The sequence below is a fragment of the Mastigoproctus giganteus genome, chromosome 1 (assembly GCF_048544385.1).
Source record: "Mastigoproctus giganteus isolate SK-2022 chromosome 1, ASM4854438v1, whole genome shotgun sequence".
In the NCBI taxonomy this organism is placed as follows: Eukaryota; Metazoa; Arthropoda; class Arachnida; order Uropygi; family Thelyphonidae; genus Mastigoproctus; species Mastigoproctus giganteus.
Genome location: NC_143575.1, coordinates 257,706,338 through 257,731,389, shown reverse-complemented (window position 1 = coordinate 257,731,389; position 25,052 = coordinate 257,706,338). Strand labels below are relative to the sequence as shown.

General features: G+C 37.7%; 1 protein-coding gene across 1 annotated transcript in view; it reads left to right on the top strand.

Annotated features, from left to right (window-relative positions):
• LOC150091811 (4'-phosphopantetheine phosphatase) overlaps positions 1 to 25,052 on the top strand; it is a 154,769-nt gene that overhangs the window by 56,174 nt on the left and 73,543 nt on the right. Inside the window, exons 3-4 of the mRNA XM_090377091.1 lie at positions 979 to 1,193; positions 21,300 to 21,483. Of these exons, the coding sequence (XP_090233217.1) occupies positions 979 to 1,193; positions 21,300 to 21,483 (399 nt within the window). The remainder of the gene's footprint in view (positions 1 to 978; positions 1,194 to 21,299; positions 21,484 to 25,052) is intronic.

Genomic DNA, 25,052 nt, shown 5'->3' with positions numbered 1-25,052 from the left:
TCCTTTTTTTTGTGATTTCAATGCTACACTTGACCCCTGCTTACATTAGTTTACATCTGGGTGGTCACCTACAGCATACTAGGTGCAGTGTTTCATGCTTTGCACATGGGAGTATACTCGGGGTTACTAACAGTTCCTCCGTTGTGAATGTACAAGCAGAGGATTTGGCTGTTGCAGAATGACTGGACTTCACTGAAATTCAGTCCATTTGACTTGCAAATGGGACCTGAATATCAGTGTCATCAGTGATTGATTCCCACATAGTAAGCCCTAGTCTGTCATACTTTGTGATAAGCCTCAAGCACACCCTAGTGGAGTTCAAAGAAGCATTGCTGTGATTTCCCTTTGCTTAACTACCCAATTTCACTGTAGTATAATACATCCTAATATTATTGTATACCTCAGTTTCTAATAAAAAAAAAAAAAAAATGTCAATGGTTTAGTGCAGATTTTTTAATTAAATTTATTTTTGGCACAACAATATCCATTACAAATTCCCAGTTCATAGCTTTTCTGTCATGTATAGCAGAAAATTGTTAAGTCCTGTTTGGTATATACATAAGTTGTCAAAATATTGAATTTGATTGTAATACAAGTGTGAAATATGCTAATTTGTTTCAAGGTTGCAAGAAGAGGTATCACTGGAAATTTTTTAAGGAATGGGCAGGTAGGCCAGATGAAACCACAACATGGGTTGTCAACTCCTGCCTTATATCAAACACATTTATATGCTGATCTTCCTTCATTATTGAGGTTCCATAGATAATGACCTATTGAAATTTTTCTTATTAAACAGTGTAATTTATGATTTAATTTTTATACCTCTCTTGAAACTTAAGAGGCTCACAAGTTTAGCAAATGCACTATTTATATCCTGGAATTTGTGACTAATATTTGATTGACATTTTTTTTTTTTTTTTTTTTTTTTCATTCATTGCATTACATCATACATGATTTATTTTTTTTTTATTCTTTCAGAATAATAATGGCTATCAGAAAATATCAGAAACTGACGTGGAAGGAGCCAGGCTTCATTTTGTGAAATTTGAAACAAAACATATTGAGTCATGCCTAAGCTTCATTCAGCAGCACCTAATAGGTTCAAAAGATTTCATGCAAGGGAAGATCATCAAAGCTACTGGAGGTGGAGCCTACAAATATACAGACTTGTTAACAACAACTCTTGGATTAACGTAAATTATTTTATTATCAAGAATGTCATCAGAATTCTATATTAAACAATTATACAAGGAGATAAACTTTGTTAGCAATTAGCAGTGGTAGTTCATGACCAGGTTGCCTTGTGCAACCATCAGATTTTTTTATCAAATGAAGTTGTTATATAATTAGAAAGTATGTTACCAAAAGTTGAAAAGGTATTTTAATTACTCGATACTTGACTATAATATACTATAAAACTATTATTTACTCCCATTCGTGAGCACAATATGTCAAAATGGCACATACGATAATGTAATTTTATAGTCTTGTGCTATTGTTGTAGCTGGCAGCATTTAGCCAGCACATCATGGAGATCTATTTTCAGTGGTATTTCCATGCATGATCAGAAGCCTTGGTATAAATCATCAGAGCCATACAGTTTAGCTGAGTTGCAGAATGTTTGCAATTCAGCAGCTTAATGAATGCTTTGTTAGACGCATTGTGTTTTGTTGTGCCTTCACATGGATGAGACAAGTGCAAATTGTGATTATGTCAGCTTTATGAATATAGCTTATGTTTAAATTTAATGTCATTACTTATAATAATAAGTACAGGAACTCCCTGACTTACATAATACTCGACTTACAGAAATTCGACTTTATGTAAGTTTTTGCCGGTGGGTGCAAACTTAAAAAAATTGTGGACACTTATTTGCATCCTGTAGGAATAAATGGAGGTATCATGAAAATGTCGTAATGTGAACCCAATAACATCGTGGTGTTTTTTTCTGTTTGTTTTTTTTTTTTTTGTAATTCGTTCCAAGTCATTGGAAGTTGAAAATTTCGCTATATTACTGAGCTATTTATCTCTCTAAAAGGTCATATTTATAACGGAAATTACACTACCCTTTCATCATTATCATATGTTCCCATTATAAGAATCAATTTTTGAACGCCTTTGTGATATTTTTCCAAAGCACGTTTCTGGTTTATTGGGCTTTTCTGTTAGTGCATCTAATTATAAATGGGAAGTAAACTCGATCTTATTGCATTTGCCATAATACCGATAACTGCAATTGTGTGGGTTTTTACGCTATTACGGTGAAATGTGTTCCCTTCACTGAAATCTTCAACCATATAAAAAACAAATTTTCAGAAACTTCTCTTCATTCCTATTTACTTATTACAATGATGAAGGGAAAGGGACCAATGGAAAGTGCAAGTGGTGGTAGTGCTGGGAAATGGAACAAAATTGATTTATAAATTAAGATGAAAATTAAGAAGTACAAAGCAGGACACAGTTTGTCATCTATTGCAAGGGAATTAGGTCTTACTGCTTCAGTAGTGAATACTATTTTAAAGGACAGTGCGTGTATAAAAGAACATGTCAAAGGATCAATGCACTTAAGATCAACAGTGATCACAAAACAGTTCAAGTGCTATATTGAAGGTGGAACAGCTGTTAATAATATGGATGGAAAATCAGATTCAGAAGCGAGTGCCCCTGAGTCTAATGACCATTCAAGCAAAAGCAACAAGTATTTATAAAGATATTAAGGATAAGTATGGTGAACCCCAACCCAAGTTCGTGGCAAGCAACAGGTGGTTTAATAGGTTCAAACATCGCGCTGGTTTCCACAACATTAAAGTATGCAGTGAAGTCGCCAGTGCTGATTCTGCAACTGCAGAGAAATTTTGTGATGTGTTGGAAAAATTATTGATGAAGGCAGCTATTCAATGCAGAAAATTTTTAGCATTGATGAGACTGCTCTGTATTGGAAAAAAATGCAGGATCGAACATACATTGCCAAAGAGGAAAATACAATGCCAGGTTTCAAGGCATCAAAAGATAGGGCCATACTTTTGCTTGGGGCTAATGCAGCAGCAGATTAAAACCACTGCTTGTGTACCATTCTAGAAATCTTCGTATATTTAAGGGCATCAATGAAGCCCCCACCACCTGTACATTTCCAATCGAACCAGAGAGCATGGATAACAATATCTCTCTTTGAGGATTGGTTTAAATGCTGCTTCATTTCCAAGGTTGAAAAATATTGTAAAGACACTACGTTCCTTTCAAGATTTTGCATCTATTAGATAATGCTCCTGGACATCCTACGCATTTAGATGATTTCAATTCGAACACGAGTTATATTTCTACTGCCAAACATGACTTCGCTCAGCTATCCTATGGATAAGGGTGTTATTTTGAATTTAAAAGCATACTATTTATGCACAACATTTACTCGGGCATTGTCTGCAGTAGATGATGAGAAAAATTTTAAGTTAAGAGACTTTTGGAAATCTTACAATATTTACCACGCCATCTTAAACATCAATAAAGCCTGGGCAGAAATTATTGAAAGTTGTTTAAATGGCGCATGGAAGAAAATATGCCCACAGCACGTAAAAGGCTTCGAAGGATTTGAAAAAGACAAATCATATGAAGAGGTTACAGACAAGATTGTAAAGTTTGCAGAGCTACTTCAGTTGGAGGTTGATGGCAAAGATGTGGAGGAGTTAGAGGAAGAAGAGAAGGAATTATCTAACGAAGAACTTATTGACTTACAGGCAGCGATAACGTAAGAAGAAAATACTGATGAAGCTCAAGATGAATCAAATGAGGAGCCAAGACACTCATCACCAGAGAGATGGCAATGGCATTTCGTGAAATTGCATCTGCAATGGCGAGGTTTGAGAAGATGGGTCCTGACAGTGAGCGATTCTTAAAAGTTAATCGAGGGTTGAATGATATGCTTACTTGCTACAACGAAATCTACGATGAAAAGAAAAAGCCACTGTCCAGTCATCCATTAATATGTTCTTTCGTAAGGTTGAGCGCCCAACCCCTTCTAAATCTCCACAGCGGCGTACTTACTGAAAACGTCGATTCTAGCAACGATGCTTGAGAGATAATACTTACTGATGTTATGCCTGTCTCCTCTCTTTTTTGTTATTTTATAAATTTGAAATTTTTTTGAAATTACACGCTTCTGTAATTTTTCCTGTGCATGAGATAAAAAATTGAATAAATACAATAAATAATTTTATTTAAATGTTCATTGAACATTCCTTTTTTGATTCAATCAATTCTGTAAGCACAATTGCAAGTGCTGCACAAGCATGGGGGAATTCCAACTTACGTAGCGTTCCGCAGAATGCAATCCTTACGTAAGTTGGGGAATTCCCGTATATGTAATGATTTTTGAAACCAGAAAATTTTTAAAATGAAAATGCCAGTTGCCAATTTTTTATACCAGGAACCACCACTGGTAATTAGTCGAAATAAACAAAATACAAATACATAAAAAGTTGTATTACTACCTTATTCACCATATTGCATTGGCTGTTTGGGAAAGTAGATGATGATTTGAAATTTTTCTTCTTCACGAGTTTACTAGTTCTGAAGATCAGAAAACATTATAGAAGATACTCTAATTGAAACCATTGCCCTTGAAATATGTAGAAAGTATCATCATTCAGTATTAAGATAGCCATTGAGAGCTATTTCATCAATTAAAATAGTTGTATTAATTCTCTGCCACTTATACAAAATTCACTCATATTATGTTATTATTAAAAAAAGCGTACTTTGTATACAATCTAATTACACTACAGAGGGCACATAGTCCCTTTGTTGTATAATTAGATTTTGAAGTGTACTCTGAATTCATGCTTATGGCCGCTACACACCTTCAGGTAAACCTGTCGCCATTCATTCAGTCAGCTGACTATGGCATTGACTGTTTTAGCAATAGTTGGCGTATTATTTGCAACGAAGTGTTTTAAATGTAAAATAAAATGTAATATATGGTTGAAAGAATGGTTGAAAAAAAGAAAAATTTATTCATATGTGAACTTGTTAAGACAATTGCAGTAATTCTCAGAAAAATACCGCAGATTTATTAAAATTTAAATAAAATATAGTTATGAATTTTATTATTGCTGTTATTATAAATTATATTTATTGATACTCTGATGTTAAAATTTACTTCTAATCCAGGCAAATTTTTTATTAATTGGCGACAAAATTAATAGTGATTTTTTTTTTTTTTTTCATAGAATTTATGTAATTATTAATGATAGCCAAATAGGGAAATCCCCCAATCTGACAGTTCGCCTGCCACGTCACTACACATGCTCCGGTTTGCCTGCACAGGCCACTCTGGTTCAGGCAAATCGAATTATTTTTCATATTTCCTCTGGTCACCTATGCAGTTTTATCATTTGCACACTCCAGTAGACCTGTACAGGTGTGCCTGCACAGTCATACCTGATGGATTTACCTGAAGGACCAACTGATGATGTTATCAACAGCAAATTCAAAATGGGAAGCATTCAAAGAATAATCTTGGAAGCTACTAGGCTTTTCATACCAAATAAGAAATATTGTTCAAGATTTAGGCCTAAATGGATGTCAGATGAACTAATTAGACATGTGACAGAGAAGAGAAATGCATGGGATACATATAAAATAACAGGCGACACAGAAGCCTATGATAGATATAAGCTGGTCTGTAACCAAGTCACAAAGAAGGTTAGGCAGGCGAAGGCAGATTACAAGAAATCTTTCGCAAAGAAAAACAGCAAAGAGTTCTTTACTTATGTAAAGCCTAGAAGGAAGGGCATGAATCAGATTGATCCACTTGATATCGATTGTTCAACTGATTGATGATCCTGCTCAGGTAGCTAACAAACTAAATGAATATTTTGCATCTACATTAACACATGAGGAGTTATTCAGTGAGGGGAATGCTAGAGGTGTATTAAACTCTGGCAGTAAGCTAGATAATCTTGTAATAACTGACAGTAAAGTGGAGGAGAAATGGTTGAAGATAAACATAAAGGAACCTGGGGTGGATGGAATCTATCCAGTTATATTAAAGGAGGCAGCAAAGGAAGTAAGCAAACCCTTAGCCATAATTATGAGAGCTTCCCTGGACTCAGGGGAGGTACCCACGGACTGGAGATGTGCAAATGTGACCCCAATCCACAAAGGAGGATCAAAGGGAGGCGCAGGTAATTACAGACCTGTTAGTTTAACTTCTGTTCCAGGGAAATTAATGGAGCACCGTTAAAAAGCATTGCAGAATCATCTAGACAAGACTTCGGGACACAGCATGGGTTTGTTAAGGGAAAGTCTTGTCTGACCAATTTGATTGGATACTATGATGTGGTCACAAAGGAACTGGATGCAAAGAATAACTTTGATATCATATGTTTGGATTTTAGAAAGGCTTTTGATACTGTTGCACATGGAAGACTGCTGCACAAGTTGGAGCAGCGTGGCATTGGAGGCAAATTGTTGCCATGGATAAAGACAGAGTGGTAATCAGTTGACACTGCTCATTGTGGACTAATGTTATTAATGCAGTCCCTGAGGGTTCAGTGTTGGGTCCATTGTTTTCTGTATTTATAAATGATATTGATGATGGTATATCAAGCTTAATGTCCAAATTTGCAGACGATACAAAGGTTGGCAGGGTTGTTAAGGACACTACTGATGCTACGCTGCTACAACAGGATCTGGAAAGGTTGAGCAGATGGGCTAAGAGGTGGCAAATGAAGTTTAACATTGACAAATGTAAAGTACTACATATGGGAAACAGCAACCCCGGAGTAACATATCAACTCTGGTACGTTACATCTTTTCATCTCTACTACACTGACAGTGGTAGAGATGAAAAAGACCTGGCGGTAATTGTGCAGGCAGATATGAAGTTTTCTGACCAGTGCAGACGGTCTACAAGGGTAGCTCATGGTGTTTTTTCAATGATATACAGGATTTTATCTAGCAGGGATAAGGAGGTGATTATCCCCTTGAATAAGGCAATGATCAGGCCACACCTTGAGTACCGTGTATACAGGCCTGGAGGCCTCATTTTAAGAAGGATGTAGAGCTGTTGGAATGAGTACAGAGAAGGGCAACAAGATTAGTGAATGGAACAAAGGGTTGCTCTTACAAAGAAAGGCTTACGTTTTGCAAATTACAGTGTCTGGAGACTAGGCACCTGCGAGGTGATCTGATTGAGGTGTATAAAGCCTTGAATTGTTTGAGCATGCTCAATGGTGATGGGATTCTTCCTCTTGCTCAGAATAATTGCCTGAGAGGGCATAAATTCAAATTGAGGAAAGACAGTTGTAGGATAGATGTGCAGAAGTTTGCCTTTAGCCAGCGGGTGGTTGATTGCTGGAACTAACTTCCATATGTCATTGTAGAAGTTGATAGCTTAAACAAATTAGTATTAGTATTAGTAACGGCCGTATGGTGCAAGAAAGCCTATGGCTTATGCTGCACCAGCCAAAAAAAAAAAAAAAATCCGAACAAAACAATGATAAAAACAAAAATTAAATAAATAATAATAATTAATAAATAAATAAAAATAATAAAATGAAATAAAAAATAAATAAAAAGGAAATTAATCCTATCATCCTATGCACTTCCCTTACCCGAAAGTACTATCCAGATGACCTTTGAATTTCCCCAAACTGTCGGCCTCTACCACCCATGAAGGCAACTTATTCCAGTAATTTATAACTCGCTGGCTAAAATAAAACTTCCTGCAGTCTAATCTAAACATTTCCCCCCGTAACTTGAATTTATGTCCCCTAGTTCTAGCATCATTTATAATCTTGAAAATTTTGTCATCATTCATTTTACTGATGCCTCTCAGAGCCTTAAACACCTCAATCAAATCTCCTCTAAGGTGTCTAGTTTCCAAACTCTGCAACCCACATATTCGAAGTCTTTCTTCATAAGGACGCCCTTTTGCCGATCTCACCAGGCGAGTTACCCTTCTTTGCACCCTTTCAAGAAGCTCGATGTCTTTCTTTAGGTGCGGTCTCCATACTTGAACACAGTATTCCAAGTGTGGTCTAACATAAGCCTTATATAATGGGATTATCATGTCCCTATCTCTACTTGCAAAAGTTCGATAGATCATCGATAGGACACCATGGGCCTTCCTTGCAACCTGTTTACAATGCTCAGAGAATTTCATGTCTGACTGTATCGTAACACCCAAGCCCCTTTCCTCCAGTACTGGGTTTAGTTGAACTCCACCAAGTGAATAAGTTATTTTGGGATTACTGTTTCTCAGGTGTAATACCTTACACTTTGTTGGATTAAAGCACAGCTGCCATTTTTCTGACCATTCTTGAAGTCTATCTAGGTCTCTCTGAAGAAGCTCAGCTTGACAGTGATCATTAACTACTCTACCAATTTTAACATCATCTGCAAATTTAGACATCACGCCCTCTATCCCTTCATCAATGTCGTTTATGAAAATTAAAAACAATAGCGGTCCTAATACTGATCCTTGGGGAACCCCACTTCTTACTTCAACCCAATCTGAGGAATAGCCATTTATCACAACCCTCTGCCTCCTGCCCCGAAGCCATCCTTCTATCCATCTAAGGATTTTCCCAGTGATTCCAACCTGTTCCAGCTTATAAAGCAACCGCTCATGTGGGACTGAGTCAAAAGCTTTGCTGAAATCTAAATAAACAATGTCGAAATTATTCCCTAAATCCAGCTCGTGAGTGACCCTTTCGAAATAGCGAACCAGATTTGTTAAACATGATTTTCCCTTTACAAAACCATGCTGAGTATCCTTGAGAATTTCAATTCGATCCAAATGATCCTGAATTCCACCCTTGATCATTGCCTCTATGATTTTCCCTACTACTGAAGTCAGACTGACAGGTCGATAATTTCCCACTTCACTTTTAGAGCCACCCTTATGTATGGGAGATACATTTGCACTTTTCCAATCCAAGGGAATCTCCCCAGAGTCTAGTGATGCTCGCATAACCAGCCTCAGTGGTTCAATGCACTCGCTTGCCGCCTCTCTCAAGATTATAGGGTATATTCCATCAACTCCAGGAGCCTTACTGGTCTGTAGGCTTGAAAGTTTTTTCATTAAATAATCTTGCGAAATTTCAATATCATTAATTACATATTTTTTAACTTCGCTCCCACAATTTCCCATTGCCACAAAAGGCTTTTCATTTGTAAATATCGATGCAAAATAACTGTTGAGTTCATCTGCAACGGCAGCTGGTGTATTTATTACTATCCCCTTTCCCTTACGTAAAGGTCCGATCTGGTTTGTCCTACACTTCTTGGCATTTATATATGTGAAGAATTCTTTATTCCCCCTCTTTGCTCTGTTTGCTAGTGATTTCTCATAAACTGCCTTTGCCTGTCGAACCTTTTCTGTGGCTCTATTACACATCACCTTGTAGCTGTTATAGGCTTCAGTACTTTTTATTGCTCTGTAACTTTTCCATGCCACCTTTTTCTGCTCAAGTAATGTGGCAACTTCACTATTCATCCAACTTGGAACCCTTCTCGTGGAGTATTTTTTTTAATGGTATATACGCATTCAAGGCATCTGTGATTAATGTTTTAAAAGCGTACCACAGTTCAATTGTATTCATTCTCTGCGCGATATCTACCCAGTTAATAGAGGCCATGTAGTACCTTAAGGCATCGTAATTTCCTTTTCTGAAATTAAAACCCATTCCTTTGCCTTTTACTTCTGCTACCTCTCTCATCATCATCATCCACCGTAGAACTCCATGATCACTTCCTGCTACTGGTTCCTCTACTGTCAGCCCTGTTATGTCATCTGATTCATGTGTGATGATGAGGTCTAGGATATTCTTTTCTCTAGTACTTTCCCTGACATGTTGATACAAATAGCAGTCATCTAGTTGATTTAAAAATTTTGTTCCCCATGTCGAGTTTCCTTCCCATTTACTCCAATCAATTAGAGGCAAATTGAAATCACCCATAATAAGGCATTGACGCTTACTTGCCCATTCCATTTGCATGTAGAGGCTTTTGTCATATTCTTCACAATCACCTGGTCTGTAGATTACTCCTACTCGCATTGTGCCTTTGTTTCCAACTATCTCACACCATACAGACTCTATACTAGCATGTGAAATGTCTGAATCCGGGAAAGCTGTCGTCGCACTCAGGCTGCTTCTGATAAGAAGCATTACCCCACCACCCCTTCTATCTACTCTATCCTTCCTAAATACATTATACAAGCCGTACTGAAACTCATCATCCCCAATTTCCGGGTGGCACCACGTCTCTGTAAGCCCTATTATGTCCGCGTTACTTGTTTTAACCAGCAGTTCGAATTCGCTCATTTTATTGACGACACTTCTAACGTTACTGTATAAACAATTAAGATTTACTGTTCTTGTATATTTAACAACCCTAACACAACCCTTGAAGTTTTTTAGGCTCTCTTCCCTGATATTAGCTACCCGCTCACGTGAAACTTCTTTGGCCCCAGAACATCTAGATAATACGTCCAGTTGGGATAACAGATAAGAACTCTTAAGGTATGTGCAAGAGTTACATTGACCAATATTATCAGATAAACACGTGTCAGTATTACCCACATCCCCCCTAACTAGCAGTTTCCCTGAGCCTTTAAGGTATCCTCAATAATACTGGCAAAAACTTTTGCACCACCTTTGTTTAAGTGTATCCCGTCTCTACAAAACAAATTCCTTCTACCTACAAGTGTGGGCCATGCTGATAGAAATTTACCCCCTAAAGCCTTGCAGATTCCTTCAAGTCTTGAGTTAATCCACAAGGCTCTTAACATATAATCCCTCCTATCGTGTCTGGGCAGAATTGCAGACACATAGACATTATTGCCTAGCTCGCGACATTTCCTCAGCATGGTCCTGTATTTTTCCAACAAATCGTCAGATCGTGTACATTTAATATCGTTTGTCCCCACATGAATAATAATATTTTCTTTACCCCCTTTAAAATCTGACAGTCTGTTGGTGACATCATCAATAGTTTCTCCCGGCAGACATACCCTGGTTCTGCTCCACCTATCTTTATTACAAAAAATATTCCCCGTTTCCCTGACAATGGAGTCTCCTAATAAAACAATGTCCTTTTTAACCAGAGTAGTTTGCACTTGGTTTTTCTGTTTTGAGGCTCGAATCGGGTGTGCATCACTTGGTAGATTGCTGGAGTTTTGAGTCCTTGACGAGCTCCCAGATGCATTATTTTCGAGGGCAAGCACTCGTTTTTTCAGGGACTCAAATTGTTCCATCAGTGCACCAAATTGTAATTTAAGATCAGTGCACTCCTTACATCGATCACAAAGAAAAGAATCTCCAGGTGAGGTAGGATTAGTCACCAGGTGGACCTTGGAAAACATTCCACAGGTTCCACAACGGATTAAATCATGACTCACCCGTAAATCGCCATCTGCTATTTCCGTGTGAGTCACGATACCCTGTGACGTGTTTAAGGCAGATCTCGTAACTACCATTATAAAATTAAATAAATATCAATGAAAGTACTTTAAAAAATTATATCTATAATATTATTAAAATCAAACAGTTACAGGAAAACCTATAACAAAATAATCCAACAATATCTAAATAAATCAAATATTTAAAAGCACTATCCAAAAGTAAACCACTTAACTGAGGAGCCCTGTCTAAGCGCGTCTGCTCACCTCGAATGCCAACGTACTAAAAATGGTTCAAGGTAGAATTAGACAAAATTTGGAGCGAGTGGATGGGTGAAATGAGAAGGGGTGTGTGTGTTTTTTTTTTTTTTTTTTTTTTTTTTGGCTGATGCTATATAAGCTTGCTTTCTTGCATCATGTACCCTTGCTAATGCTAAATCACAGTGTGAAGGTGGAAATGAAGGATTCAGCTATCATAAAATGATCAAACTTTGCTGAAATTTGCAATACTTGATTTAAGTTATCTACCTTGTTTATTATTTCTATTAATAATAGTAGTATTAGTGACAAATGATGCAAGAAAGTAAGCTTATACAACATCAGAAAAAAAAAAACAGTCCTTCCCATTTCACATGTCTATTCCCTCTGATAGTTGTTTGATCAGTTGTTTAATGCCTTGATCACAGAAGTCAACACCTTTTTGCCTGAAACCATGATTCCACTTCATTGATGGCTTCCTGAGATGAATCAAAGCCACTGCTTTGACCTGTCTTTAGTCTCCGGATTATACTGGTACACTCTTCATTTGTCATCAACCGATCAAAAAAGTTCTCAACATCTGCATTACACAAACCCACGAGTAGACAAGAATGTTGTATTTAACATTGCCTCTGCAAAGGCATCAGCAATCTTGGAACCCATTGTGTGGAGATCTTAGACATGTGCAGATGGTCATGTAAAATGCTGTAGGCAAACCCATAACTAATTCCCACTGCATTTGCAATGGAATGAATTATCACATGTCTGTCACTCAGCACCAGCTGCTCAACCTTTGCAACCATCTCACTGTCTGTGGATGTTGATGGCCTTCCTTTTCTTGGCTCATCAAAGACACTTGTTCAACGGCATTGGAACTTCCGCTTCCACTTAGCATTAGCATTAGCATTAGTAGAGGCATTTGATGCAAGAAAGCAAGCTTATGCAGCATCAGCCAAAAAAAAAAAAAAAAAAAAAAAAAAAAAAAGTAACATAAATAAATAAAAATAACCACTTCCACTTCACCCCTCTGTTCGTTCGAAATACCTGTCCAGCTGAGCCTTAAACTTATTTAGGCTATCAACTTCCACGACAAGGGATGGAAGTCTGTTCCACCCACCAACCACCCGCTGGCTAAAGGCAAATTTCCGCACATCTATCCTACATCTGTCTTTCCTCAATTTGAATTTATGCCCTCTCAGGTGATTTTTCTGAGCTAGAGGAAGAATCCCATCAGCATTGAGCATGCTCAAACCATTCAAGGCTTTGTACACCTCTATCAGATCACCCCGCTGGTACCTAGTTTCCAGACACTGTAATTTGCAAAACTTAAGCCTTTCTTCGTAAGAGAACCCCTTTGTCCCATTCACCAATCTAGTTGCCCTTCTCTGTACTCGTTCCAGCAGCTCTACATCCTTCCTGAAATGAGGCCTCCAGGCCTGTATACAGTACTCTAGGTGTGGCCTGACCATTGCCTTATACAAGGGAATAATCACCTCCTTATCCCTGCTAGAAAAATTCCTATATATCATTGACAATACACCATGAGCTACTCTTGCAGCTCGTCTGCACTGCTCAGAGAACTTCATATCTGCCTGCACCACCACCCCCAGGTCCCTTTCATTCTCTACCACTGTCAGTGTAGTACCACAGAGTTGATACGTTGCTCTGGGGTTGCTGTTTCCCATATGTAGTACTTTACATTTGTCAATGTTAAACTTCATTTGCCACCTCGAAGCCCATCTGCTCAACCTTTCCAAATCCTGTTGCAGCAGCATAGTGTCAGTAGTGTCCTTGACAACCCTGCCAACCTTCGTATCGTCTGCAAATTTGGACATTAAGCCTGATATACCATCATCAATATCATTTATAAATACAGAAAACAATAAAGGCCCCAATACTGAACCCTGAGGGACTCCACTAATAACATTAGTCCACGATGAGCAGTGTCCATTGATTACCACTCTCTGTCTTCTCCCCCTCAACCACCCCTTTATCCATAGCAGCAACTTGCCTCCAATGCCACACTGCTCCAATTTGTGCAGCAGTCTTCCATGTGCAACAGTATCAAAAGCCTTTCTAAGATCCAAGTATATAATATCAAAGTTATTCCCTGCATCCAGTTCTTTTGTGACTGCATCATAGTATCCAATCAAATTGGTCAGGCAAGACTTCCCCTTAACAAAACCATGCTGTGTCCTAGCTATAACTGAAGTCTTGTCTAGATGATCCTGCAGTGCTTCTTTCACCAGTGCCTCCATTAATTTTCCGGGAACAGAAGTTAAACTCACAGGTCTATAATTACTTGTGTCAGCCTTTGATCCCCCTTTGTGAATTGGGGTCACATTTGCACATCTCCAGTCAATGGGTACCTCCCCTGAGTCCAAGGAAGCTCTCATAATTATGGCTAAGGGTTTGCTTACCTCCTTTGCTGCCTCCTTTAATATAACTGGATAGATCCCATCCACCCCAGGTGCCTTTCTTGTGTTTATCTTCAACAATTTCTCCTCCACTTTGCTCTCAGTTATTACAAGATTCTCTAGCTTACTGCTAGAGTTGAATACACCTCTGGCATTCCCCTCGCTGAATAACTCCTCATGTGTGAATGTCGATGCAAAATATTCATTTAGTTTGTTAGCTACCCGAGCAGGGTCATCAACAGTTGACCCATCGATCTCAAGTGGACCAATCTGATTCATCCCCTTCCTTCTAGAGTTTACATAAGTAAAGAACTCTTTGCTGTTTTTCTTCGCATCCCTTGCCAAGGATCTCTCGTAATCTGCCTTCGCCTGCCTAACCTCCTTTGTAACTTGGTTACAGATCAACTTGTATCTATCATAGGCGTCCGTGTCACGTGTTAATTTGTATGTATCCCATGCATTTTTCTTCTCTGCCATATGCCTTATTAGTTCATCTGACAACCATTTAGGCCTAAACCTTGAACAATATTTCTTAGTTGGTATGTAAAGCCTAGTAGCTTCCACAATAAGTTCTTTGAATGCTTCCCATTTTGAATTTGCTGTTGGCAATATCATCAGTTGATCCCACTGTATAGAATTTAAATACTGTCTCAGTCCATTGTAGTCGCCTTTACGAAAGCAATACCCCTTCCCTTTACCCCTAATGGTAGTTACCTCTTTGAGTAACTCCCACTTCAGCACACTGTGATCACTGCCACCAAGTGGTTCATTTATCTGCAGATTCTTAATGCATGAAGAATCACTACTGATAATCAAATCAAGAGTATTACTCCCTCTAGTTGCCTCCCGAACATGCTGATGTAGAAAACAATCATCCAATAAATCCACAAAAGCCTTGCTACTGTGTGAGTGACCAGCCCCCAAATTCCAGTCAATATCTGGGAAATTAAAATCCCCCATTATAAGACTCTCTGATTTACTGGCCCACTCTATTTCTCCGAACAGTTTCTTATTATACTCATCAGAGTCATTAGGCCTATAGCACACTCCTACTCTCAATTTTGATCTCCCAATGCTTATGTCACACCAAACTGACTCGACACTGCACTGTCCAGCGATGTCGACTGGCTTCACTTCCTTGGATTTTATGTGTTTTTTAACTAATAGCATAACCCCTCCTCCCTTCCTATCCTGTCTATCCTTTCTGTAGACATTGTACTCCCCAAATTCCAGTTCTGCATTTCTTATATCTGTGTGACACCACGTCTCTGAAATCCCCACAATATCTGCCTTTGATGTTTTGAGCAATACCTCAAATTCATCAAATTTATTTACTAAACTCCTAGCATTGGTGTACACACAAGTATACATGCACCTGTTCTTTTTCTTAGCTACCCTAACACAACCCATGTGTTTACTTGTACCCCAATGATTCCCAGCAGTCTCTGAAATATCCTGCATCTTATTTTCCAGGCTGCGGCTCATTCCAATAGAAGCAGTGCAAGAATCACTTTCACCTCTGCCAGTGGCTACTGTTAATCTATTAGTCCTTGTATCCCCCCAATCTAGCAGTTTTCCGACCCACCTAACATTGCCTCGATAGCATCAGCAAACATTCTTGCACCCTTTCTATTTAAGTGTATCCCATCCCTGTAGAAGCAGTCTCTCCTGTTAACAAGTACAGACCAGGCTGAAAAAAATTCTACCCCTTGAGCCCTGCACAATCTTTCCAGGGCCGAATTGATTGACAGGGCTCTCATCATATACTCCCTCCTATCGTGTCTGGGCAGAATTGCAGACACTTTCAATTTCAACCCTAATTCACGGCTTTTTTTCATCAGTGACCTGTACTTGTCAAGTAATTCCGCCGGTCTCCTACTCTTAATGTCATTAGTGCCAACGTGTACAACTATATCACCTTTTGTGCCCTTAAAAGATGATATCCGCTCTACAACGTCATCAACTTTTGCCCCTGGCAGACATACCCTGGTCCTATTCCACCTATCCTTTTTACAAAGCATGTTTCCCGTTTCCCTGACAATAGAGTCACCAACAACTACTAGTTCCTTTGGGACCAGCGCATTCTGCCTTGGGGGTTGCCGCTGTGTTCCGCGATGACCAAGTGCAAGCTCTGGCATTGGTGTGGGCAGCTGAGAGCTTGATGGGCCCCTCACTTGTAATCCTTCGAGGGCATCCACCCTATCCTTCAAGCTCTCATATAGGCCCATAACAACGCTGAGTTGTCGCCTTATCTCCTTACACTCCTTGCATCGCACACACACAAAGACATCCCCCATGGCAGTATCATGTCCCATACTTGACTGCCACTTTTTGCAGTGTCATAGCATGGACAATTCTGCCCATACACAGCTTTCATTTCTTCATCAGTTTCCTGAGCTTTCTTGCCCTGCAAATACAGGAACTTGATCACTGCTCAATACTCCACTTTGTCAACCATAGCGCCCTTCCTCAGATTCTGGGCTCCACCTCTGGTGTACGATCACCTACGGGAATGAAATTTCACATGTTAGTTATTAAATATGTAGACAACTTATATTAAAAATGGCATCTTCCTACTGATGTTTTATCTAGGTCAGAGTATGAACCTCTTGATACCCCCTCGTATAGTACTTTCTTTCATGAAGTAATAACACTGAAAACTATATGGCTGTACGAAGCAACAGCAGTAATCAGACATGAAATGTGTCAGGGTTCAAGAACAAATTACGATTTTAGGTAATCACTTCCACTGTACATGTGTAAAACTCAATAAGGCAAAAAAAAGTGATAATATAAACCAAATTACTGATTACAATAAATGTCATTTTTCTTTACGTATTCATACACATCTGACTGGGACTTCATAAAAGTGATAACATTATCCATGATCACAATAAGCAGTATACATTATAACTGTGAAAAAGATGGTCTCTGAAAAAACTATTTATAGCTTCCTTGAGGTCACCATCATCATCACTTGAAAATAGATACCCATGCAGGTGTTTCTTTAGATTTCTGATTGGATACTATGAAATAGCAACAAAGGATGCAACTGGATGTAAAAAATTATTTTGACATTTTATACTTAGATTTCAGTTAGCTTTTGATACCATTGCAATAAAAGACTGGTACGCAAATTGGAGCAATGTGGCACATTAAAGGCAAGTTGTCACTATGGATAAACAGATAGTTGAATTGGAAAAGACAGAGAGTGGTTTTCAATGAGTGCTGCTCTTTTTTTGGACTAATGTTATTAGCAGAATCCCCTAGGGTTCAGTACTGTGCCTACTGTTGTTTTCTATATTTACTGATGAAGGCATATCAGGCTTAACTTCTAAGTATACAGATGATATAATAGGCTGGTAGGGTAATCAGCCTAAGCTACGGCAACAAATTTTTCGACAAATTAGGCAGATGGGTGGAGAAGTGGCAACTGAAGTTTAACGTAGCTGATGTATGGTACTGCACTCTAGCAGTGGATAGAGGAAAAGACCTGTGGGTAATTGTGCAGTCAGTATGAAGTTCTACAAGCAGTGCAGACAGGCTGACAAGACAGCTTGTGGAATTTTGTCAGTGATATACAAGAATTTTACCAGCAGGGATAAGGAGGTGATTATCCTATTGTACGAGGGGGTTTTGATAATTTTCTGGCCTCAGAAAGAAAACATGGTGCCAGTGGAAAATGAATGTCATTTTATTCAACATAGTTCCCTTCCAGGTCAATACACTTGGCACAATCTTCCTGCAGCTATTCTATTCCACGGTAATAGGAGTCCGCCTTTGTCTGCAAACCACCCCTCTACTGCTGATATAATGTCTCTTGTGTCCCTAAATGTAGTACCTTTGAGGTTGGAGAACAGATAATAGTCTGAGGGGACAAGGTCTGGAGAAAAGGGGGATGTTCAATGATTTCATACTGCAAGTCATGAATTTTCTCCATTGCAATTCTGGCCTTGTGGCAGGGAGCATTGTCTTGGAGGAAAAGGATACATTTTGACAACTTACCCCGTCTCTTTTCCTTCAAAGCGGCATGCAATTTGTCCAACATGACCACATAACGTTCAGCATTCAAGGTGGTGCTTTTTCCACGTATTCACTGAGTATTACCCCCTCCCAAAATATCACACCCATCACTTTCCCTGCAGATTTCTGTCTGCGAAATTTTTTGGATCGTGGTGATCCATTATGGCAGCACCACTGCATGGATCGGTTTTTGGTCTCAGGATCATACACGTACAATGGTGTTTCATCAACTGTCACTATTTGTTGAATAACATTGCTTGTACTACTTGAAAAACAGTCCAAAAGTGCCTTCGCACAGTCCCTTCTTTTCCTCTGGTCATCAGCTGTCAAGAGTTTGGGAACCCACTTGGCAGACAGTTTTCTCATACACAATTCTTCATGCACAATGTAATGCACAAGCTCCAAACTGATGCCTAGGATGTCTGCTACATGTTGCAGACCTGCCCTCCTGTCTGCAAGGATCAGGTCGTGGAAACTATTGACAATTTCACAGTCACTACGTGAAATTGTCTCCCCCTCCTGAAATCCACCACCCACAATTTCACTGTGCTATATGAAGGGCACTTGGCCATTGTTCATTTCAATTCGTCATAAATTTCTTTGGCTCCCATTTTCTTGGAGAAGAGGTACTTGATGATGGCTCTCTTCTCAACTTTGGAAAAACTCACACTTTGCATTGCCATGGTCACTTCAGACCTGTAAAAAAAAATTACTACTATCAGGAAATGAATGAAATTTTGCACATGTTATGACACATTGAGTAACAACATACTAAAAGGATTTTCATCTATTCAAATTTTTTCCTTGTCAGGCCGGAAACTTATCAAAACCCCCTCGTATAAGACAATGGTTAGACCACATCTTGAGTAAATCATACAGGTCTGGAAGCCTTATTTTAGGAAGGACCTGTTGGAACACGTGCAAAGAAGAGTAACAAAGTTGGTGAAGGAAGTAAAAGGGTACTCTTATCAGGAAAGGCTTCAGTTTAATTGCAGCATCTAGAGACAAGGCACCAACAAGGAGATCTAATTGAGGCATTTAAGGCTCTGAATGGAATAAGTAAGCTCAATGATGATGGAATCAATCCTCTTGCTCAGATTGCACAAATAAGGAGCATAAATTCAAACTGAGGATGGTTGTTGTTGTTATTTGGTTTTTAGGAGCATTAGCAACTAAGGCCATATTGCTCCGGGGATATGCGGTGGGCATTCCCTGACCTTTCCGCATCCTCCGTATTTGGTGGTCACAGGCTCGAACCCCGGTCTAATCAAGAAGCATGTGCTACGCACTGCTGCTCCTGCCCACCTGGCTATGGAGGCGCCAACTGAAGATGGATGGTTGCAGATTGGATGTGTGTAAATTTGTCTTCAGCTAGAGAAGTAGTTGATTGTTGAAACCAACTCATCTAGTGTTGCAGAGGTATGGTAGTTTCAATAAAGCCAAGGAAGAACTAGATAAACTATCCATAAGATGGGAAAAATGTGTTACTATACATGTACTCTCCATGTATAGTAACATATTATACTCTCCATGTATAATGTGTTACTATACATGGAGAGTACATAGAAACTAATTAAAGTTCCTGTGAAGTTTCACCTTTCTAGGGCTGTTATTTCTGTGTAAGGGTACAAACCTTTTGTTATCCCCTCATATCTCTATCTGTACACCTGCCATTCTGATTGTTTTACATTAGAGCATTAACCCTTTTCTATTTCTTGATTTAAAATTTTTCTTTATTTATTTTTAATGGTTTGTATGGATTTCCAGAAACCTGACAGTCTAATATTTATTGATGACTTTCTCGAAGAAATAAAGGACAAATTATTTTTTATTGCTTGATTTTCTTTCTGTCCATTTCCACCTTTTTATATGCACATTTACACTCTGCATCAATAAACAGTGCTGAGCAGCTGTGCCCCAAAGTGATCACAATAAATGGTGTCCGTATAATAGAATATCACAGTAGTAATTATAAAATGTAAATAGATGAAATTGCACATTCCAAAACTTTGCTATTTCATGTGATAATTAATTGGTTTTCAAAAATTTGTTTGTGAACGGATTCCATTTGTTTTGATATAATTATGCAATTTTATTTACTTATATAATAGAATTTGTTAAATACAAATTTAACAGATATCATAAATGTTTTTTTTTTTTTTTTTTTAATGCAGCCATCTGAAAAGTGCTACAGATTACCTTAATAGTGGAAAAACATAAATAGCCTGAAATACCAGTATTAATCCTAACTTTATAACATGTAAAATAATGTGTGTGTTGTTTTAAAAGTAATGCTTCCTAATATTTATGCCACTTTCACAGAGTTTCTTCATTGTAGATTATATTTGCAGTGATGATCTGACGGTCCTTCCTTTAAAGGACTACCAAAATCATAGTCTGACACTGCCATTTCTGAAACAGAGATGAGGCACCATGCACTATTACAATTTCTGATGACTTCGGTGGCATGTAGACTTGTGTGGGCCTTGCATTGTCATGGAGGAATACCAGTTCAGATTTTTCTCTTGTGGAATATATTTGTTGAATTTTTAAAGTTTAATTTTTATAATGTGCCCACATGATAAAATGAGTTCAACATGGTCCCTGAAGTCAATACATCCACAAAAATTACACCTTCATATTAAAAAAAGTATGACCATGACTTCTTGCTGACAAATGCATACTTGAATTTTTTCATTTTGGAGAATGTGTGGCACTATTCCAGCATGTATATGAATTGGACCCTTGTCTTTGTCATCTGAGAATTCTAGCCTTCCTTGTTGTTTTACCGACATCACCATTCTGTATTGTGTTACTGTCTGCTAACTCGCACTGTACAGAAATGCTGCTGAATGTTTTTGTAATAAGCTGGCATAACTGTCACTCACTATATGTCATCTTACATTTACCTAAAGAGAAGTGGGGGAAGCATTATTGGGTGGACCCTCATACAATTCTCCCATAACATTGGCCAGTAGTAAACAAATTTACTACAGTGTTAGCTATTTAGTATGTGAATATAATAATAATATTTTTTAATGTCTCTGTAACAGAATTGATTAATTTGATCTTTAATTTTGAGTGCTCTTTACTTTTTAAGCATATAACCAGATATAAAATTTTAATATAAATTATTAAATTATTTTGAATGCTGTTTTAGCATTTGCCTAATTTTTTATTTATTTTTTTTTTTTTACTAGTGTGGACAAAGAAGATGAAATGGAATGTTTAATAAAGGGATGTAACTTCTTGTTAAAAAACATCCCCGATGAGGTATTTTGTTTTAAGCGACATGGAAACCCAGAATATATATTTCACAATGTGGATCCACACGTATTTCCATACTTATTAGTAAATATTGGCTCAGGAGTTAGTATCATGAAGGTAAATTGTTATGTGAAAATGCATTGTTTTCATGTTCATAACGTGAAATAACTTCCAGACTATGATGTTGCATTTGTTACTCTGATATGCACTTTCTTATATTTTGTGAATATTGCAGTTGGCATCTTCACTTTGTGGCATATTTTACATGCTCTTTCTGAGAGTATATCTTGCATAGTGTCTAGCCGATTATTTAAATTGCATTGTCAACAAATCAAAGAAATTTAAAGCCCACAGCTGTCACCTTTTCGCTCAGAAGTCATTTCATATCAAAACTTCAGCTGTGAAAGTCTCCTTGAATTTTGCTTCCATTATTTTTATAAGGCGTTGGCTGGCTTGCCAATTTTGTAAGCACCTGCTTTTCTTATTTTAATTATAGTGAGAATGCTTACTTTAATTTTAGGTAATACTTGTTATCTTTTAGGCCACTGACTATATCAGAAAATTTCAGGATTACTTATACCTTTTGCTAGAGATTGAGTGAGGCAATGAACAACACCTGATAAACTTAACATGTTTAATCATAGTACTTACAATAAGTTATATTTTTCAATGGCGCCTCCATAGCCAGGTGGGAAGGAGCAGCAGCAGTGCATAGCACATGCTTCTTGATTAGACCGGGGTTCGAGCCCGTCACCACCAAATACGGAGGATGCGGAAAGGTCAAGGAATGACCACCGCATATCCCGGAGCAATATGGCCTTAGTTGCTAATGCTCCTAAAAACCAAATAACAAACAACAACAACAACAACAAATATTTTTCAATGCTTTAGGATCAGCACCTTGACTTTCCCACACCTTCTTTGACGACTTCCTCATCTAATACCCTGCTTTTAATTCCTATTTTCCTCTCGACTCACCGCGATTCCTCCTTGCTGCCTTGAACCTAGTTGACTGAATAACCCTTTTATGTTGGCTGGAAATTTCTCCTTTCTGAAATCCAGCAAAAGCTTGCTGCTTCCCGACTGACTATCTCTAATAATTTCATGACTACTCTTGGTAAAACCAGACTGTCTCCAGAACTCTTCCTCACTAGCACTTATTATCCCCTCTATCATTAACTCCATTACTAACTCCTACTTCATTTCTGACTCCATTACTAACTCCTTTTCTCACTAACTAACCACTACTCTGCCACTCCCTCTATCATTAGCTCCGTCACTTTCTTTTCTGACATCCTTATATATAGCCGCGACTTCCCGGCATATCTCGAATCCTTTACCGACCTCCCCCCCTGTTAATAGAAATGTTCATCGTAATTCCGCCCGAAATTTGCATGGCATCTTATAACTGTGTAGTAACATTCATCCTCCAAGTGTTTTTTTTTTTTTTTTTACATATATATAGTAAGCTTACAATTTATATAGATAATTTTTTCATTTTACTTTTTAAGAATATTTTTTTAAAATTTTTTTTTGATAATAAAATTGCTTTTTGTTTCTTAAACCAGATGTCAAAGGTTAAAAGAGATATTTATCAGTTGGAGAAAAATTAAATTCACCACAGTAAAATAGCCTTAAAAATTGGAGGGTAAAATGGAACATAATTAATTACTGTGCTTCAGCAAGAGTTAGCTGTTATTCTTTTAGGTTAGAATTAAAAATTCTATTTTTAATTTTTACCTAAAGAAAGGAAAAAATGTTGACTGTTTCTTGTTATCAACAAATGAATAGTGTAATTATAGCTAGTAGTAACACGGATATTGGATTCCAGTTATCTTATCTCAAACTTGAAGTGTTTTTCTAATTTCTTTCAAATAGAGATGTACCCAGGCACTGACATAGAAGGGTAGAGCAAAATGTTTCTTAAATGGTTAAAATATTGCCATAACAAAAGAAAGGGGGAATACCAAACTAACCATGCCCCCAATACTGTTGCACAGTCCTGATTATAGCAAGAAAATAAGGACATGTAGATAGCTATGAAGTTCTTGCTGCGGCCCCATAGTAAATTAGTATATACAAGTAGTGACCATTAATAATGAGACTAATTTTTAAAATGCAGTGATACAAATCAGAATATATAATGATTCACAGAAATGTGCTGTTGTTAATAAAAAAAAAATTTATTGGACAAGGTGACAGAGTCAGCAATAAGAAAATATAGCATTTAATGATAGTATTGTGGATTCAACACGTCACCATTTGCGACTATTTCAGTTCAAATGTCAGGGCCTAGATGAATCCTTAAAGGCTTCGTCAAGCAGAGCTGCAGTTAACTAATCTCAGGCATAGATGGGGGAGGGAGAATTCCTCAATGAATTATTCTAGATTTTTTCCTGCACAACATAAAAGTGCACAAATATACAGGCATAATTCATAGTAAACAAAGTGAACTGGCTTATATAGCAACCTCCCATGGTCCTACATGGGAGATTTTGCTATACAACCTGGAGCATAATTGAGATTAAGGGATGGCTGAAGAACATGAAGCAGGGAGAGCATAAATACAAATAGTCGCCCTTCAGGGCGTTGCAGGGTTATATAAGCGAGTTCTTAAAAATTTGGTTCTAGGGCCACTGCATTCTTGAATAACATCAAAGTTATACATGATATGAGGCTGAAATATAGAAGGTCAGCAGGGTGGCTAATGATCAAAGTCAGGTGGAGCTTTTTCAGAATGATTTGGACAAGCTTAATGGATCAGAGAAATGGCAGTTATATTTAAATGCTATCAAACAATAAGGTTCTAAATTTGAGAAACAGCAACCCAAGAATAACTTGCATACTAAGGTAGAGGGAGGTATAGTGATGAGTATTAATGATTTACCACACCTTTTCACCTAGGGAGATGGAGGTTATTGTTCTTTTATATAAGTCAATGGTGAGACTGTATTTGAAGTATTGTATTCAAGTCTGGAGGCTACATGTGAAGAAAGACATTCGGCTTCTTGACGTACAGGCCAAATACAGGCAACTCATCTAGTGAGAATAGCAAAAGCATGCTATGAGGATAGAATTTTAGCATTAGCAAGGGCACATGATGCAAGAAAGCAAGCTTATATAGCATCAGCCAAAAAAAAAAAAAAAAAAAACCTTATTTCACCCATCCCCTCGCTCCAAATGTTTGTCAAATTCTGCCTTGAACTTGAACTAGTAAACCAGTGCAAATAACTTTAAAACATCAAAAGTTGTGTTCAACTGCACTTACTTAAATGCAATTAATTGAGGCGATTCTTTGATTATAAATATTGTTAAAATCAAGTTATAATTCCTGTTTAGAAAATGGTTGGTATTGAATAAAATAATTGTTACATCAGTTTTCATTTGACGTGTACACTTGTGTTTGTGTAGTTCAGATGGTACCTGATTTTCTAATCTATTATGATTGTGAATTGATCACATTGGTTGAATTGTGCAGCACTAGCTTTTGATGCTTGATAATTTAAATGGTTAATGAATAAAATAACTTAGATATACAAATTTAAGCAGTAAAATGTTATTCTTTTTGTCTATTTATACAATGGTAAATAAACAAAAACTTACATATTTATAATATGTTTATGCTTATACCAATAATGATTGAGATTCTCTGTCTATACTGAAGATATAAAGTAATAAATACTTTC